This window comes from Bradysia coprophila, unplaced genomic scaffold (genome assembly GCF_014529535.1).
Source record: "Bradysia coprophila strain Holo2 unplaced genomic scaffold, BU_Bcop_v1 contig_297, whole genome shotgun sequence".
NCBI lineage: Eukaryota > Metazoa > Arthropoda > Insecta > Diptera > Sciaridae > Bradysia > Bradysia coprophila.
This window is the reverse complement of record NW_023503555.1, coordinates 4,898,876-4,917,249: the sequence shown is the minus strand read 5'-3', so window position 1 is coordinate 4,917,249 and position 18,374 is coordinate 4,898,876. Positions and strand designations below refer to the sequence as shown.

The 18,374-nt window shown below is 35.2% G+C and overlaps 1 protein-coding gene across 2 annotated transcripts in view; it reads left to right on the top strand.

Annotated features, from left to right (window-relative positions):
• The window catches only part of LOC119079157 (homeotic protein caudal), a 32,353-nt gene extending 24,586 nt beyond the window's left edge, over nt 1-7,767 (top strand). The window contains exons 2-3 of one of the 2 annotated variants that reach the window (XM_037186970.1): nt 2,040-2,117; nt 3,461-7,767. In XM_037186970.1, the coding sequence (XP_037042865.1) occupies nt 2,040-2,117; nt 3,461-3,891 (509 nt within the window). In that variant the 3' untranslated portion in view covers nt 3,892-7,767. The remainder of the gene's footprint in view (nt 1-2,039; nt 2,118-3,460) is intronic. The other variant, XM_037186971.1, reaches the window with a different exon arrangement.
• The last annotated feature ends 10,607 nt before the right edge of the window (nt 7,768-18,374 follow it).

The window sequence follows — 18,374 nt, the reverse complement described above, 5'->3', positions numbered from 1 at the left end:
CAAGTTAAATCGTTTCATTAAAATTAAAGAAACAAAACAAAAATAATTTTGTATTCAACCGCATGCAAATAATCAACCATCTAAATAACAAAACAAATACTAGAGATAAGCATTTAAACATTCTCGTCGTTTTGATTATTTTATTTTATTGTTTGATATTTTGTTTGATGAATGACACTATTCTCGAGCAATTTTTTCATTTGGTTCCATCTTCTTCTATTTTTGTACTCTCTTCTGTGTATGAATCGTGTGACATTATACCGAGAAAATTGAGGAAAAACTCGCGGTTATCAAGAACGTGTATTTACTCTATGTTTGGAAGAGAGAACAACACAAAAATAATAATAATTTTGTGTTGAACTACATTGACTTAATACAAACAATGTTTAAATTTTGTAAAACATTTAATCATATTTGCTCGGTGTTTTGGGGTATTTAGTGTTTGTTTACGCTGTTTATGTTGTCGGTCTTTCAAAAATTTGAATATTAACAAGGATAGATTATGGTATCACATTCGGTAGAGAGAGAGAGTGTGTGTGAATATGTGTGTATACTAAGGTAAAAGCCGATAATCGTTCTGTGTCACTAAAAGTCTTGATATCGAAAATGATCTAAAAATACATTTCGATTTTGTAATTTACAATCCAATGGACAGAACTTTTTATAGTATAACATTCAACACACTATACAAAAGTCAGTTGATTGTATTGCCACAAGTTATGCATATTTTTATCGAAGCTGGATTATACAATATTTCATTACAATAATCCATGTTTGTATACTCGACATGAGTCTACAATATTTTCTATCTAACTTAGACTCATCGAATTGTCATGATGACAATACGATTTTACCGTCGGTTCATTTTTCCGTCGGTTAATATTTTCTATTTTCCTATCACGATTGAGTCAATTCGTTTCAAACATTGACGGCAGTCTTATCGTCATATAATATTAAGTCTGTTACTTCCTTAGTTCTATCTAACTATCTGCTGGATCTAGTACTTCATTGTTTTAACATAATTGTTACTATAAATACCAGATTGATCACGTTGTTTTTGCTTATTTTTGTCATTGTTGTCGATAACAGATGACTATCCGTTTCTGAAACTTTTGGAATCTGGTTGGAATCTGAATGTTTCTGAGAGGGAGTCCCTGTTCAATAAAAAAGTTAATTAACAAAATTAACAAAAACGTTTGTGAAATCAATCATGAATGGGATTAGTGATTTAAATAAAAAACCAATGTGCATGCGACCAAAAAAAAAATTAAACTTCTAAAGTGGAAGCAAATTAAAATGATCGACTCTTAGTGTATCCAGATTTGAAATCCAGTATAGTCTTCCATATCGCCCATTTGAACTGTTTATATTGTATTTGTTAGGTTTATTATCTGTAAACAGTTCCAATGCACACGTATAAGCTCGACTTCAAAGTATAAACGTGCGTGCGCAAGCTCAATAAACTGAAAAAACATTGTGAATGTTATACCAGTCGATCGAAAGCTTGTTATTTAGTTCTATACTTGTTTTCAAATCACGATACGCTAAAAATCTTCGATTATGAGCATTATGATCATTTCAATTTACCCTGCCTTTACTTCGAATTTACGGAAAACGCTAAAATTTTGACTTTCGTTAATAAAAATGTCCAAATCCTGTCTTCCATTTCCTTGGAAAATCGACGTAGAAACTACGATTTTTGGGTGAACTATCAATTTCTCGGTTTTTCGTCAGATTCAATTATAAAAAATAGATTTTAGTGTCGCAATCAAACTTATACTTGGACATTCGAATTCCTTCTTACACTGAGTTTAGTTGATTTCAAATATGATTCTGACTCTCACTTAGTAACAACTCGAGATCTGCCAGTGCCACTGCTAAGTAATAAATGTTCCATTCTCTTGTTTATCTTTTGGATGTGAGAGTTTAACACAAAATTACCATTTGACTCACCATTCAATTACAATATTTTATTCGTTAAGTTGTATCGCAAATATAGCCAGCAAATTTAAATTAATATTACAACTCTCTCTCTATAGTAATTTGTGACGATAGCTTGAATATCCCAATGCAGTTGGATTCCCCATCACTAACTTTCGGTCAAGTGGACGGAATTGGTGGGTGCACATAAAATGCATGAGTTATTCCATTAAAAAAAACTAGTTTTTGTAATGCCATTATTGTCGGTTTATGTTAATGTTGCAAGCTTTAGTTTTATCGATTTACTTAAATTTGCTTGATTTTTCGTTTGAAAAATATCAGATATTATCTGGCTCGCGAAAACTTCGTGAGCGAAAAAGTCTAGAAATATTTTTCGTTACGAAGTTTTACGTGGCATATTGATTTATTTATATTTAAACCTTGTTGATTTGAGTTAAACAAATTTGGTTTGGTGTTTGTATTAGTTCTTAGTACCCTTGTCGAATTTATGTCGTTTTTAATGATACACATGACATGGATTAAACATGCTCAACCGTTGAATCTGGTGCTTCGATTGTTTAATAAGTTACACAGTTTTTAATACAAAATCTTTTACTTCATTTTGGTTTAACCATACTTTTTCCCTATTAAAGACAACACTAGAGCAGCTTGTCGTCATTCTCATTTTGTATGTACGAAAGCGGGATTTCTACAAAAATTACGGGCATCGTCCATTGCCCGATAGAAAGACATTCGAAAGCAATGTGAAAGTCTTACCGTTGGAATGCCACTATCTGACAACCAAAATATTTCCAATCATAAAGATAGAGGCCGATATTTCTAATCACAATCCACAAAAATATATTAACCTCAGCGTATCGACAGCAATCGGTTGATTCACAGCAAGAGAACGAAACAATTAAAAATCACCAGAAAATCGATATTAGCGAGATTTGTTAATAAAATCGGCTGAACTGCTAGATTGCATGTCTTTATGATTGTCATAAATTTTGACAAAGCGAAACAATGAATTGATAAATGACAGGAAGTGAATAGGAATCTCTTATGATATTCGATCGTAATTAGGCTGTGGGGTTATTCTCGGTCTTTTACTGGTATCTGCAAACCACGAATGTTGTTTGAAAACCAAATTTGACGCAGTGTCTACATGTATGGCCCCTGTAGCCGAATACAAAAGTATGTAGACGACGAGGGAGAAAATCCTAAGAAAATCATTTCATCAGAAAAGGCTCAAAATCGAAGAAAATTCTTAAAGAATCCTCTGAGAGCTAAAGAAAATCCTTGGAAATTTTAAAAAATCCTTAAAAATTGATGCAAATTCTTGGAAATCCAGATTGTAAAGAAACTCACCAGAAAATCATTGAAAATCCTTTGGAAACGAAACATACAAAATTTACATTTATCTGCCCCTCTGTGCACGACCTAGGGCTAATTTTTTCGTTGATTCCTGTTCATGTTAAATATGCCTCGATCCCAAATCGATTTCCATTTCGCTAACGACTTCTTTCATTATTTCCAGGAAAAACACGCACCAAGGACAAATATCGAGTCGTTTACACAGACTATCAGCGACTCGAGCTGGAAAAGGAGTACCATACATCCAAATACATAACAATTCGAAGAAAGTCTGAATTGGCCCAATCACTACAGCTGTCCGAGCGTCAGGTGAAAATTTGGTTCCAAAATCGACGTGCAAAAGATCGTAAAACGGTCAAAAAGAATGGCGGCGATACGTCCACAATGCATCCGACATCGATAGGACACAATTCGCCTGGCCTTGATATAAAACCGAAACTCGAAGGAAGTCTACTGCATCATCCGATGGGCATGGGCATGGGTATGGGTATGGGACAATTGCATCATTTCGCATCGTCACATCACTTTGGACCGTCGTCGCTGCCGCCGCCGCCATCACAGCATACCATGAATCAAGCGCATCAGGTGCAGTAATTTACAAGAATTTTTTTCGCGCACATTTCTTTACGAATTGTGACAACAACACACACACTCTAAAGAATGTAGCGTTGTTTAGCATTATACGGCTCATTTGTTATGATCCGCGATAGTAGAACCGATTTAACTGACAAAATTTGAAATTAGCTATTGTCGGACGGTCGTTTTAGGGATTGATTTTGTGAGATTTAACTTATTTTCTTACGTTTACGTTTTTGATTTTTCTTTTTCTTTAAATTAATCGAATCATATCATCGCATCGGTGTTGTGAGGAACGACCAAAGGTTTAATTTTCTGACGAAACTGTTTTGAAAGTGAATTTACTTATAATCGAAAGCTTTTGTGCGTGCCTAATTTATACACCTAGACGACGGGACAGTTCATGTATTCTCTTTGTTCGAAAAGGTGTAAATTGTCCATCAGAAAATTTTGTGAATCGAAAGGCAGAGGACATCTGTGGCAAGTTTTGTTGGATGATATGAAATTAAAATCGATTCTACTTAAAATCAAACGAAAATTTCTTTCTCTAGTAAACTCCCTAAATGTCCTTCGTATGCGATGAGCCGGACATCGTATCATTGTTGACTGTGGTGCACTGTAGTAGCTGAATCTTGGAAAGTATGAAGCCTCACATTAAAAATGTCCATCTTCCTAACGAGTCTAGAAAGGTCAAACCGAGAGGTAAACGACTTCCGCAACAGGTGTGACGGGAGCTGAAGACAATGATTTTGATTCCCATAAGAATTCCTATAGAGATGTTTCGGATGTTGTGGTGAATTCCTAGAGTCATATATCTTTCCTTACCTGTACACAATGTCCCTTTCCCAAATACGGCTGTAGAAGCGTCATAATATTTGATCCAGAAAGGCCCAATTCTTCAAATGACATAATTTCCGTTGTAGATCCAGTGTAAACAATGAAATCAAGAATGGCTCCAGTCTCGCAGTCTCAAAGAACGAATAGTTTCACTCCGAAACGATGACGCTTGGATGAGATGCACTCTTTGAAACAGAGACGTTCCCCACAACATCAAACTTTCATCGATGGCCAAATTTTTGTAGGCATTTATGTAATACGAGAATCTCTCCTTCAGCAGTTCCATGACAGGCCTAATTCTAAATAATCTATCGCCTGATACCTGATTTTCGTTGTCTCCGAAATGTAGAGCTCGGAGTATTTCGAGGAAACGGTCTCTCGGCATAATTTGTTTGAAAATAGGCGTTTCAATCAGTGGGTCTGTCGGCCAATATTCCTGCATTTTCGAATTTTACAGCTGACATCAGCATAAAAGTTCCAAGGAAAGCATACATTTCCTTTCGATCAATAGGTTCCCAGGCTTTTGATGTCTTCTGTTATTGCAATCTTTGCATCGAACTTGAATTGATTCATGATATTTGTTCGATTGCTCAACGATCATGTCCAAAAGTTTTTCATCGAAAAATAATTCGAAAAAAATAATTCATCGTAATTCGAATCGTCAGGATCTGGAACAATAGATGAGAGTCCTGACGCAGATGCGTCGAAATCAAAAAGTTTTGGTACAAAATGTTCAGATTTCCAACCATTTACTTGACCTTGAATTCGATTTCTCTTTTTCTTTGCAGCTGACAGACAATTTTTGTTTTTTGTCGGTGGGATCGACACCTTTCCCGTCTTCGAAGATCCAGTCGACGATGTGTCACGCCTAATGTCGATGATTACCCACAGATGATTCCAAAGCATTGACTTCGGACACGTATTTTTTATTCTGATGACATTTATTTGATTGATTTTTCGATCGTACGTTTCTTGAAACGATCTTTTTTTCTTTTTTATTTTTATTTACTTGAGATTTATCATTCTTTTGTATTAAATTTTTTGATGTCAAAATTTTTGGTTTTTTTCGAACTGGTTCATAATCTTCATAGCTACTATCTGTTTCCGTGCAATAGACACTTTCTTCAGCTTCGGAGTCACTTTCGGATTCAAGATTGGTGTAAAAGTCGATGAACTCGATCATTACGCCGGAGGTTCTTTTTCGTTAAATATTTTTTTGTGACTGTCAAATGACGCAATGACTATAATAATTACGCCAATGACAACGGTCTGCTTCTACGGAAAAATTGAATTTCAACAATTGCAATTGCACAAACGAATGTCTGCCGTTTCTAAAAGGTTCAATAAAAACGGTTTCTGTGAATTCAACTAACATTTTATCCCGTGAGGTCGATGTTGAAAAATTCGTGTAGTGAGCGAGAGAATTGAATGAAACGCAAGTATCGCTGAAAATGATGAGCTTGTACGCTAATTGGTGCTCTTGCTTTATAGAACATATCATCTATTACTTCGATTCTACTTCAAAATTTTACGAAAGGAAATCCTCTAATTCATAAATCTGATTTAAGGTAAAAGCAAAATAAAATGATCGACTCTGGTTTTTGACAATTGAAATTCAATTGTCAAAAACCAGACTCGATCATTTTATTTTGCTTTCATTTTATTAAATCATAAAAAGCTTCTAAAATACTTTGAAAATCCATATACAATGAGTAAAAAGTCCTCTGAAAATCTTTGGAAAACCTGACCTGACCTGACCTGACCTGACATAATCAAGCCTGGTGCCTTTGCACACTATACTTTGTCAACTAGATTTACTCCCCTATGAAGAATCTTTTACTTCATTTGTTTTCACATAGATTTTGCTACAAATCTAAAATGATTCGGCTCATCGCTTACCTTTACCATCGCTGTCGATAACAGATGACTTAGGTCACCATCGAAACATCTGATGAATCGTTTTATGTCAAGAAAAAGCAAACTTTTTTTTTGCAAAGTTGTGTTACATTACTATGACACAAACTACAAAACCCATACAAACATTGTAATAACCTTAAATTTAACTCTTGTTCATGTCGCTTCAACTTACAAAAATCAATTTTGTTATTTTGATTTTAGCACATTTAAAGTATTAATTGAATGGATGGGAAATTGGAATGTATGGAAGTGGAACGATGTGAATATTTTGGAGCTTTTTTTATTGTTCAAATTTTGAGTTCTTCTTTCAAACAAAAACTTTTACCGGCAAAAAGTTTTTATTTTATTTAATTTTTTTTTGTTGCAAAATATTAATCATCCCATTGGCTATTTAAATGATTTTCGGTTTGTTTTTAATTTTTTTCTTCGCATCAAATATTACGTCCATCATTTATTTTATAAGAAATATAAACGGAAGGTGACAGAGTAAACAATTTAAACAAAAGAAGAAGAAAATTTCAATTTAATGTTTAAAAATGAATTTAAAAAAATATGTTTGCACCACAACAATGAAATAACAAAAAAAAAAAACAATTTACTACATGTAGCGTTAAGTGCAATTATTAGCTATTACTACTACTATACTACTACTACTTATATGTTGATAGTGTTTTAAATGAAATAATAAAAAAATCTTCTTGCGAAAAAAATCACATTAAAATTATTATTATAATGAAATTATAAATTATTCTTAAATTGTATATTTCATAAAAATTAAGCACCCGTCCCAATCTAATTAAAAAAAAACTTAAAAAAAAGAAAATGAAAAAAAAAACGAAAAACTTAAGAGTGCAATTAAAAACCAGAAGAGAAAGAAAGAAAGAGAGAGAAAAAACAAAAAAATGTTTAATTATGAATTCATTGTAAGGATATTTAGACCAGATTACAATATTTATAAAGTCATTACACACATGTACATACAATTTATATTTTTAAGTTTTAAATTCAAATTTAAACAAAAACAAACAAACAAAAAATGTAACAAAAACCGATTGGTCCATCGTGTTTCGGTATTTTGTTCAAGTGTTGTGTTGAATTGCAAAAATGAAGAAATTTAAATAAAAATGGATACACATAAAACGGTTGGTTTATTGTCTTATTTCATTGCCCCCCAAAGCTCAACTCTCCCAAAGCTCAACTCTCAAATTGCTCTGTGTTCAATTAACCGATTAACACATTGCAGAATAATGCGCACGCTGGGCTGGAACTCTAGACACCCTGGAAAATAGTAAAGGAGTCGAGGGTTACCTCCAAATAAAATTTAATTTTTGATTTTTAGAAATTTATTGGGAGGTATTCCTCGACTCCTTTACTGATACCTAAAGTCGACAAGTCACAGTAACCGGCAAAAAGGACGATCCGGTTAACTTCAGTACTTTCGATTGAACGATTTATATGGCAGAATTGATCTCGGATTAATGGAATCATTAATGGATTTCGGTAATAATGGTAGGTAACATTGGATGAAGCGAAAGTAATGCACTACTATGAGGTAACGATTTTGTGATGAGTCGAAAGTGAGGTATAAAACTACAATTTATTGTCGAAATGACAGTTGTCACAGCACTGCTGTAGCAGAGCTGTGCAGTTGTCGAAGCAACCTTCTCAAAAAGACACAAGTGAGTCTGCGAGTATCACAAAGATTTTTTCCGTAAAAAAAGTAATGAATTACGTAGCAGCATGCAATGTTCTGGTTTAGTACCTACTCCATGCGAAAGTGCAGGAACATGAAAAAAATTAACCGAAAATATAGTCCATATGTCCATATGTATGGAACAGGTAGAAATAGTTTACTAACCAAGCTCCAAATCCATCTTTAAGCAACGGAAATAAAAATGGGGTGGTAATTAACTATCTAGTCGATTCTGCGAAGCGCGAAAGAAATCTGTCCACAAAAAATTCTAATGATCCATGGAACCCGAAACAGCTTTAGGTCAAATCAAATCAAAAACTGAAAATTTTCGAGCAGCAGTATACTAAACCATTGGAGCAATGCGCACATCTATTGGTCCAAAACCAATGATAGATACACGACCCTTAACCTTAAAAACTTTAACCGCAAAAAATTAAAATTATCAGAGAAACTGAGTCCGTTGGAACAACATTCTCAGCTGTCTACAAGCAAAGCATTGTATCATTAAAAGAAGGAAGAACTCGAAATATTTTATCAATTTAAGTAGAACTAGACTGAAAGTATGTATTGGAGTAGACTGAACATTTCGGTTTCAATAAACATCTCATCATCAAAGGCGAAAGAAGAAAGGTTCGTGGTAGATTACAGTAAAAACCGGTTGCATTCTCGGAATTGAGTACAAAATATATAATGTTAAGGCACGACACGAAGTATTTCCTCTAAATTTAACTTTGATGCCCCTTTATCGTGAAAGCTACCAGACCCATGGTTGATGGGTGATAACTCGAATAATTGAAGGTATTTAAACTCGAGATTGTTCTAATCGGCGGCCCTAAATATAAGGCTAAATTCGTAACCTCTCACAGACGGCAAGCATATTAACAGTTTTTTTTTATTAAATGCAGCCGTTTTACTAAGTAAAACACGCACGGGGGCCTCCGTTTGGGCCCATTCACGCCGTAAATGCGCCTTAAATTCAAACATAATCATATAAACGCAGAAATAAATCTATAACGCAGACTTTTAAATCTCTATTCCAACTATACCAACCCAAAAAAAACTAAATGTCAATTTTCAATTTCCAATTTTCAAAAATCATAAAATGGAATTCTGCTGGTATATTAATTGTCTGCATTCTTCATCGAATGAATGTACATTTCGAAAGATGCCAGCTGATGAATGCGCAAAAAAAATTGGATGAAATATGCTCGGTGAGCGAAAAATGTAATTCATCAAGGACTTTAATCATTTGTTTTTTGTAGTATAACCCTCAAACAAATGAAAAACCGGAAGACTCCGGTCATTTGCTCATGCCATTTCAATAAGATGAGTAGAAATCCGATTCCCTACTATGAAAAGAAAGAGCTAGAAACAAGCCGAGATCATTCGGAACCAGAAAAAAAGCGAATGAAACTTGAACATTCAGAAATTGAACTTGATCAGTCTCAATGGTACCACGTCGGACCGGAGTTGCAAAACAATAAACTAGAAAGCGATCTCGATCAGTCTCAATCTGGCTGGTACGACTTTGGACCGGACGAATTAGATTTGCCAGAACCATTAGTGAAAAACAATGACTTTTTAATTCCCATTGAGCAAAGCGATATTGTCAATTTCGAACTAGATCCGGGACCCTCTTACCATAATCAGAGCATGCAAGAAACTGAAGACTTTCCATCGTAATATCTACTTCAACTTTCACCGATTTTTCCGAATAACGAACCAGTCTACATTGTTGGTTTGACCATTCGTTATTTTCGAAATTTCGGATATAGTCTCAGCACGTAGTCTCATCCTTTCTTTCAAGAACTTCGTTTTGTTCGACGCATTGTCAAAGTCCTTAGAAAAAATAAAACGCGCTATATCCACCGAGTCGATAATAGCATCGTTCACATTGGTATCGTCATCGCCAGGTTCATCATTCTCAAAATGATTTCTCAAAATCCATTTAAACCCCACAGGCGGAACTTTCTGCAACTCTTCGTAAAGCTCTCTCAATTCCATTTCGCTTAAACCTCGATTCGTCACTCGTGGAGGTTTCGGTATATTAAAGACTTCATCAACTGTATGAACATTGTTGGCTTCACTTGGTTTCGGAGCCCAAGAACAGTCACTATCGGTCTTTGAAATCTCGTAATGGGAGGCCAACAAAGTTGCCGCAATATGGTGGCAGATCTCTAGCCCTCGAGGACATTCGCATTGAGCAGTCTCAACTTCATAATCATCAGACAGTCGTATCTAATAAATAAGTTAGCTTAAGGAAGCTATGTCTAGTCTATAGTTAAAATGAGCAATCATATGTACCTCAACGGCATATGTACGTTGTTTCATAGAAGCATTCACTTTTCCTCTGATTATTTTGAGATTTCCGTCGAATGCAACCTCTTTCACATTTTTCGATTTAAAAGAATTTTCTCCTCTTTTAAAAAGATTGTGATTATTATTAAAATACAAAATTATCGATGAAAGGGATATTAACGAATCCATTATTCCCAATATGAATGAAATTGAATGTAAACAATGGATCACGTCAACAAAAGAATTTGTTTTTTTTTTACATTGGCAGTCATGACTTTTTCCTGAACGTTAAATCGCCCCCGATGCGTTGCAAAATTTCAAATATTGAGCGGACTGACGGCGTGAATTGTGCTAGCTGTAACGTTGGGTTAGTCATTTACTGTTGGTTCGAACCTCCCTATACTTGCAATGAAGTTCAGGATGTCCTTTGGATGTAAGTTTTTAATCAGGTCATCGATTATAAAACAAAAATGAAAATCGGTTGAGATTTATTCAAGTTATCGTGTCAACAAGTGTTACGTACATACATTTAATGTTTTTGATCACAATTTCATTGTGATTGTGTTACGTACAGTGCAAGGGAATAACAGCTCTTTTAAATTGATTTCATCATACCAGAGCTATGCGGATGTTTTTTGTAATAACTTTTTAAAAACTGAAATAAATGAAATGAACATTGTCGATTAAAACGCATTTTCCTTGTCTTAACTATTTTGGACTAACAAGCAGATATAGTTGAATCTTAAAAAAAAAGTTTGAAGTTTGAGTTTGAAGTCATTAACATAGGCCAGTCTACTTTTATTTTTACTCGGGACATACTTTCCAGACTGGAAGAAATTTTTCAAAAATAGGTTGCTGTTTCAGCGATAATCGACTCTAAAGATTTTTATATAAATGGCTTTTCCGGCTAGAAGAACAATTTTCGGCTACCACTTTTCATGGCAAACAAAATGTAACGAAGAAAAATCATAAAGAGCTTACACGGAATTACGTAAGTACCTGCACTGCCTACAAACTGATCACGAGAAACGGTGGGTTCTAACGGAATTTAATATTCAGCACATATGATTCATTCATAGAAATGATAACAGATGGCGATGCTTCCGCCAGCGCAGCACCATCTGTTATCAGTTCTCTGGATTCACTGGCTCATAGTTCCACAAATAACGCCTAATCCATTATTTTCGAGTTTGCTCCTGATAAGAGACGATTTCTCTCATTTCTGATGTCACTCTGGTCAATACACAACCACAACGCAACATTATTACATAAACTGCAGAAAAAGTTTCCCCAAAACATTTGCATATAATTTCCATCCTCTCTGTCACCATCATATGCACTTTGTATAATATAAAATAATCAAATAAAAATATCTAACTGAAAACCATAAAATTTGTCGGTTATTTTATTAACCAAGTATTTTACAGCAGCTTTGAATGCGACCATTTTCACAAATCAACGCTTCCACATAATATTTATTCGGATATTCAGTTGTTTGAAAACTGTGCCATTACGTGGTAACTATACAGCCAACAAACAACTCTCTTGACACCAAAAAATAGTGGTCTTTTGGGTACCAAATTTTCCCCATAAAATAGACCCTTTTTGCCTTTCGTTTTTGTCGTCAAATTTATATATATGTTGTGCTTCAGTGTAACACATTGTACGAACGTAAATTATTTACGTAGGTTGGATACCATAGCAAATGTTTTTTTTCTTTTCTTTATGTATATAACAGTGAGTGGCAGTTATTCGTAGCAGAGGTATCCACCTATAATATAAAGTTTAATGTTTGTTTGTTGGATTGTTTGTCTCTCTATAAGGACCCAGACGAAAACTCTTAGAGTCTTGAAACTTGGCATGCCTGAGGTTAAATATAGTGAGGAGGTAATGCCATTCAGACGCGCGGCCCAGCACATAAGTTCGATGACAATGCCTTTTTTTTAAATGGATAGTGCCGCCTTTTCCATATGGGCCAAATGGGCAAATGCCCGTGGCGCCCGAAGTGGAGCAGAAGAAAACGGCGCCCGAGGTACTTTAAAAAAATTTAGCTTTACTAAATTGGCGCCAATTTTTCCAATTGCCCGATGGCACCCAAAAGCTAAAAGCGGCACTGTGGATGACTACGATTTACTTGTATTTCACAAAAATATTTTCACTATCTCACAACAGATAACCCGACTTTCTATTCCATTTTTTGCTTTCAAGGAATGGATGAGATCGAACTTTCGTGCCACCACACATCTGATTCGGTTATACATGGCATTACCTCCTCACCATATTTACCTTGGGCATGTCCACTACCGAAGAAAATGAAGACGGTATTTAACACTTGAATTTTTTTTGTGTCGCTTTGCGTTGTGGATGCATTTTTTTAAACGTGGAAACGTATTTGCAACGCGTTAAAAAATTTTACTATGCTGCTGCATGTAATAAGGCTATTACATGTATAGGCAATAGCTTTTACATCACTCGCATAGTAAAACGTTATACTACACACGGGAAATAAAGTGATATCTCGTATCATGATGAGTAAAAGTACCTCGGGCTACCGCCCTCGGATACTTTTTCTCATCTGGATACGAGATATCACTTTACTTCCCTTGCATAGTAATGTACTATTGGAGCGTGAAACTACTTTTTGGGTAAAGTCAATGTCCTCTTAGAGCATTAGTAAAGTTTATTTTTGATAGGAAAATATTCAATTATTTTGATGTGACAGTAATTCCGAGCGAAGCCGGGGCACAGCAATAGTTTTATGTATAACAGTAAGTGGTATTTATTCGTACTACGAATTTCGTAGCAGTTATAATATCTATGTTCGTACTTACATACATTTATAAATGGTATAAATTCAACGTAAAGAGCAAAAATGAAAGGTTGTATTTTCGTGCGTAGACTTCCTGGCAGAAATTTCCTTAATATAATTCTAATCAAACAGTCACTATCTGTTCGACTGAATAGCGGCTTGCTATTCATATGACTTTCGGGGTACGGACTAGTATAAACCAACAGAAAATCTGCAGTAAATGTCTGTACACGTGCGCATAAAAGCCCTAAAGATGACGAATTTTTTTTTTCGAGCAATTACTCGTATTGTATTTGTTCTTATCAGTTGATGTTCGCCACATTTTTTTGATAAAACACAGTCAAATAACAGTACAAGCAATTAAAGTACGATAATAGCGGAAAGCTTGCGCTGGAGTGGGACATAATTCAAAGTGTTTGAGCAAATCTGAAGAAGAATGCTTTTTGAAGCTTTAATAGACGACAAACATAATATCGACGGAGTCCTGTAACATTTTGATCGAATTATTTTCAGCACGATGACACAAAATCTACTACTTCTTTAGTTTCAGCACACTTTTTAACAACATAAAACCACATTAATCAGATCTCATTGTTCATTTTTTTCGGCGCTGTAGATAACAGATGACATGCGAAAGAGTACAGAGCGGCATTCTTTCTATTCGGTCTCACTCAACTTACTATGGTTGCAATCAACTGCAAAATTTCGTCGTAGAAGGACACATTTCACTTATTTACGCAACATGTCGGCACTGTTGACATGAGTCATTGCAAGTGTGGTGTCGATGGACAGCTGAGACTTCCAGCATTTCAGAATGGGTTGTGATTTTCGCCATCTTGTTTTTGGCAAAAATTGCATGTATGTAGAAAGACTAACAGATGACGCTAGGAGTAACTCTATGATAAATTTGAATATTTGTATGGAGGATGTGAGATTTTTCTGAATCTAAAAGTTTTGGAGTGCGGAAATCAAAGTTTTTGATTTTTCTTGTTAAAATTAAAATGTTTTCTGTCGTATAAAAATAGTTCCGCATGAAATTTCAAGAAAAAATAATTATTCACTGGAACTATTTTTAAACGATGCAGAACGTTTTATTTATAACGAGAAAAATCAAAAACCTCCATTTCCGTACTCCAAAATTTTTAAATTCAGAAAAATCTTACATCCTCCATACAAATATTCAAATTTATCATAGAGTTACTCGCAACGCCATCTGATTTCCCCTGATTTCCCCTCTCGTTGAACGAAACTATATCACAACCCATTACCCATTTTAATAACAAAAAATTTGAAAGAGTGCCTCTGAAACTCGCAAATTTTACCAAATATGAGGGAAAAACTTTGAGCTACTGTCGGCCTCTACGTAGACTGTCTCCAAAAATAATTTTTTGGTAATTGGTAAAGATGTTGCTCTACTGCGAGAACTATTTATTAGCTTCATCCCTCAAGTATTCACGCCTGTATAACTGTTTGAAAATCACGTTTTTTAAACTTTAGCGTGTCTCTGCCGGCTTCCCTTGCGCTAATGGTAAAACATTTTTGTACAATTGTTATTAGAATTTCAGGCACTACCGATTGCAACCATAACCAGTTTTTTAGTACTCTCTCTGTCGACAGGATGGGCTATGCACCACTGTCACCGACAGTACGGATGAAAATCAAAATTTTTTGTGGAACCTTGTTCAGGGCTCTGAGCTAACTAATACTATCCAAAAATATCAAAAGTGCTACGAGATAATCAGTTAAAATTCATTCAACCGCACCGTGGAGTGCTTTTTTTAAGTGGAAACTATACTTTACGTAATCCACGCGTTTAGTGGTATGCTTTGTAGCGCTGCATAAAAAAGCGGTCGAATCCGATATTTTGAATTTTTGTATGGGAATTCACATTCAAACGTTGATATCTCCGCTGTTTTTAAAGAATAAGAGCCAGATTTTGCTAGGTTTGCATCTTTTATTAAGTTTTATCGATTGGCATACTCATTTGTGTAAAATAATTAGACGAAAATTTTTACTCAACATTTTGCACAAATGAGTATGGCAATCGATAAAACTCCATAAAAGTTGGAAACCTAGCAAAATCTGGCTCTTATTCTTTAAAAACACCGGAGATACAAAAATTCAAAATATCGGATTCGACCGCTTTTTTATGCAGCGCTACAAACCTCATCACTTAACGCGTGGATTCTTTGGGAGTTTTGTCTGCGAATTTTGTCTGCGCTGCAAATCTCATCCTTTGTAAAACAAAAAGGTCCTGACAAGAAAGTAGAAGATCTATTACTTTCCCAAATTAATTCATTTTGGAACAGAAGTAACTGTTAGTCTATCACAGACGCGACGAGTATACCTAGGTCACTTATTAGAATCTATTACTTAATTTGATTTGAGTATCAACAGCTTTGTCGGTGACACTAACAGTCGTCTGTAAAAGGTTTTAATTGAAAACGTTTCGAGAAAACGAGTTGAAAACGATTAATACATTTAACGCACTTCCAGAATAATTCGTACTTAAAATAGGGTATTGTGTCGCTCACTCTAAGCCACTGTAAAAACCATTTCATTCAAAATAGTACTTTCTGTGGCAACTGTAGACTATGATCACTTTTGCTTGAAGTGCGTTGCAAACTTGATTCTTGCTACTATTCAATAGGCAGACTGTTTAAGCCGATGGAAACATTATTGTGTGCATTTCGTTTGTACAAGGAAAAGAAACTTTTAAAAACTGATTTTCCGATATATTTTCACAAAAGAATTAAAGAGTAAGAAAATCTCGAATGGAAATGACAAAAACAAAAGTAAAATAATTGATGAAAGTAAAATGATGTTGATCTTGATAACGGTTGAAGCCAGATTCTTTGCCGAATGCCATATCAAAGACTGACAGATTTTCCTTCGCTGTCCCGGTTTTGCAAAATCTGAAAGCGAAACTATGTACACTAAAATGTCACATCCATTTGTCGCACATTTATCTAGCCCCAATATTTGCAAATAAAATCGAAAAGAAAATCAAATGTTTTGGTGGTATGTATCAAGGGCGAAGGTGACACAATTATCAACGGAGACTGATTTTTGTCTCGCGCCCTTTCGTAAAGTTGCCCTCGATACGTCAAACCACATTAGCCAGATTTCATCGATTATTTTTGTATCGAGGTCCTAGGTTCAGAACGAATTAAGTGAATTGATCTCGACCGCAGTGGCATCCAAATTGTAAAGTGGCTTCTCCAGGAACAAAAAAGAAAATTTTTCTATGTACTCAGTCGCTTGAATAACCCAAGCCTATCTCACTCCCTCTCCTCTCCAATTCGGTGTAAAATAGAGATTGAGATAGATTTGGATCAATCAAGCAACTGAAATGTAGTAAAAATACCTGTGGGAAATATTGACCGAACGGTTCAAATTTGGGCGCCGGTTGATCGTCTACTCTTATTGGCCTTAACCTGTTCTTTCAGAACCTAGTTTTTTACTTCGTAAAGTCGATAACAGTTGGTATTATGTGGCAATCATTTCGGGAAACTTTGTCAAATATTAGAGGCTAGTGACCATTGCAGCATGGTTCGACATCCACCAACTGAAATCTTTTGTTGACATTATTGAACAACTTACCTCCAGGTTAAAAGTCAATTGTTCTCATAGCCCGGCGCAATTTTCTCTCATTGCGTTCTCTTGCTTGTTGTTTCAACACTCCAAGTTTCAATTGTTCCCGGGTTTTTCTCTCAGAGGACGATTCTGCCGATTTCTTGATTCTTTTTAAAAGGTTAATTCTCCTAAGAGGAATTTTTAAATTAGAAATTTGGTATCGACACACGAAGAGTAACACACAAAAGTGGCGGCCCTATGTCACTTTTATAACGCGACGGCTATACGCCCCTGTTGTCTAACTCCATGTTAATAACTGTAAAAAATAAATAATCGTCGATTAACACTCGAAATAGGCATTCGGTCCATTTCATGCCGCAAAAAATGGTTTTTTCGTTAATATTTCAACTGTTGATATGTGCATTTGATTGCAACCATAGCAAGTTGAGTGAGAGAGAGAAACCTTTTAAGTTTGACCATAAGAATTTCATGTTTATGCAAGTTTATGCAAGTCATGTTCATGCCTAGTGTGACTGAGCTTGAGCATGAGCACAAAGATTTGCATTCTGCAAGTTTGGTCCACGAAATGATGAATCCAAGCATTGATCAGTCAGAATATTCAAGAGAACTCTAGAGGACCCACTCTGATGTTCACTGATTAGTTAAAGTGGTCAGTTTAAAAATAGTGACGGAACTCTTAAAACTTACTGTCGCTCCATGTAATCTTCAATGTCTTGAGGAACGAAATTTTCTGGTGGCTCCCAAGTATTGTACTTATCCGAATATCCTTTCCATTTTACCAAGTACAAGGTGCCGCTGCAAACGTCCTTGTGACGTATAATTTTCTCGAAATCGTAGACATTGAAGTTATTAATCGTAGCCTATGAACAGAATTTCAGTTACTCTAAACTGGGCCTCTTACCTCGCGTTTTACCTACCATTGCAAAATTAAAATATTTCGGACTCAGATCTCACTTATAAAACGGGCCACAAATTCAATTCGTTTGTACTATACCACGGACTTGACAGAGTTCGTTAATTTTACAGATTACGTAATAGACGTATGTCCAGTTGCTGTTCGCGGTCTTTGAACTCTTCGAGAAGAAGTATGCTATACTACCTGATAGGTAGTCAATGTGTGCGTTATTACTACCCGATTAATATTTAATTTGAATAAGGATTCCAATGGAAAACATTTTGTCAATGTAAACCAATACTCTAGGTCATACATAAATCACATAATTTTGCTACTGACATCTCTTTCTAGCACACGCGTATGCAGAGTATATTCACGTTGTAAGTGCGGTCGAAATTCAAAATGGAAAGTGTGGAGGCCTTTCTAACGTAGCGTCATTTTCATAAAAGGAAAGC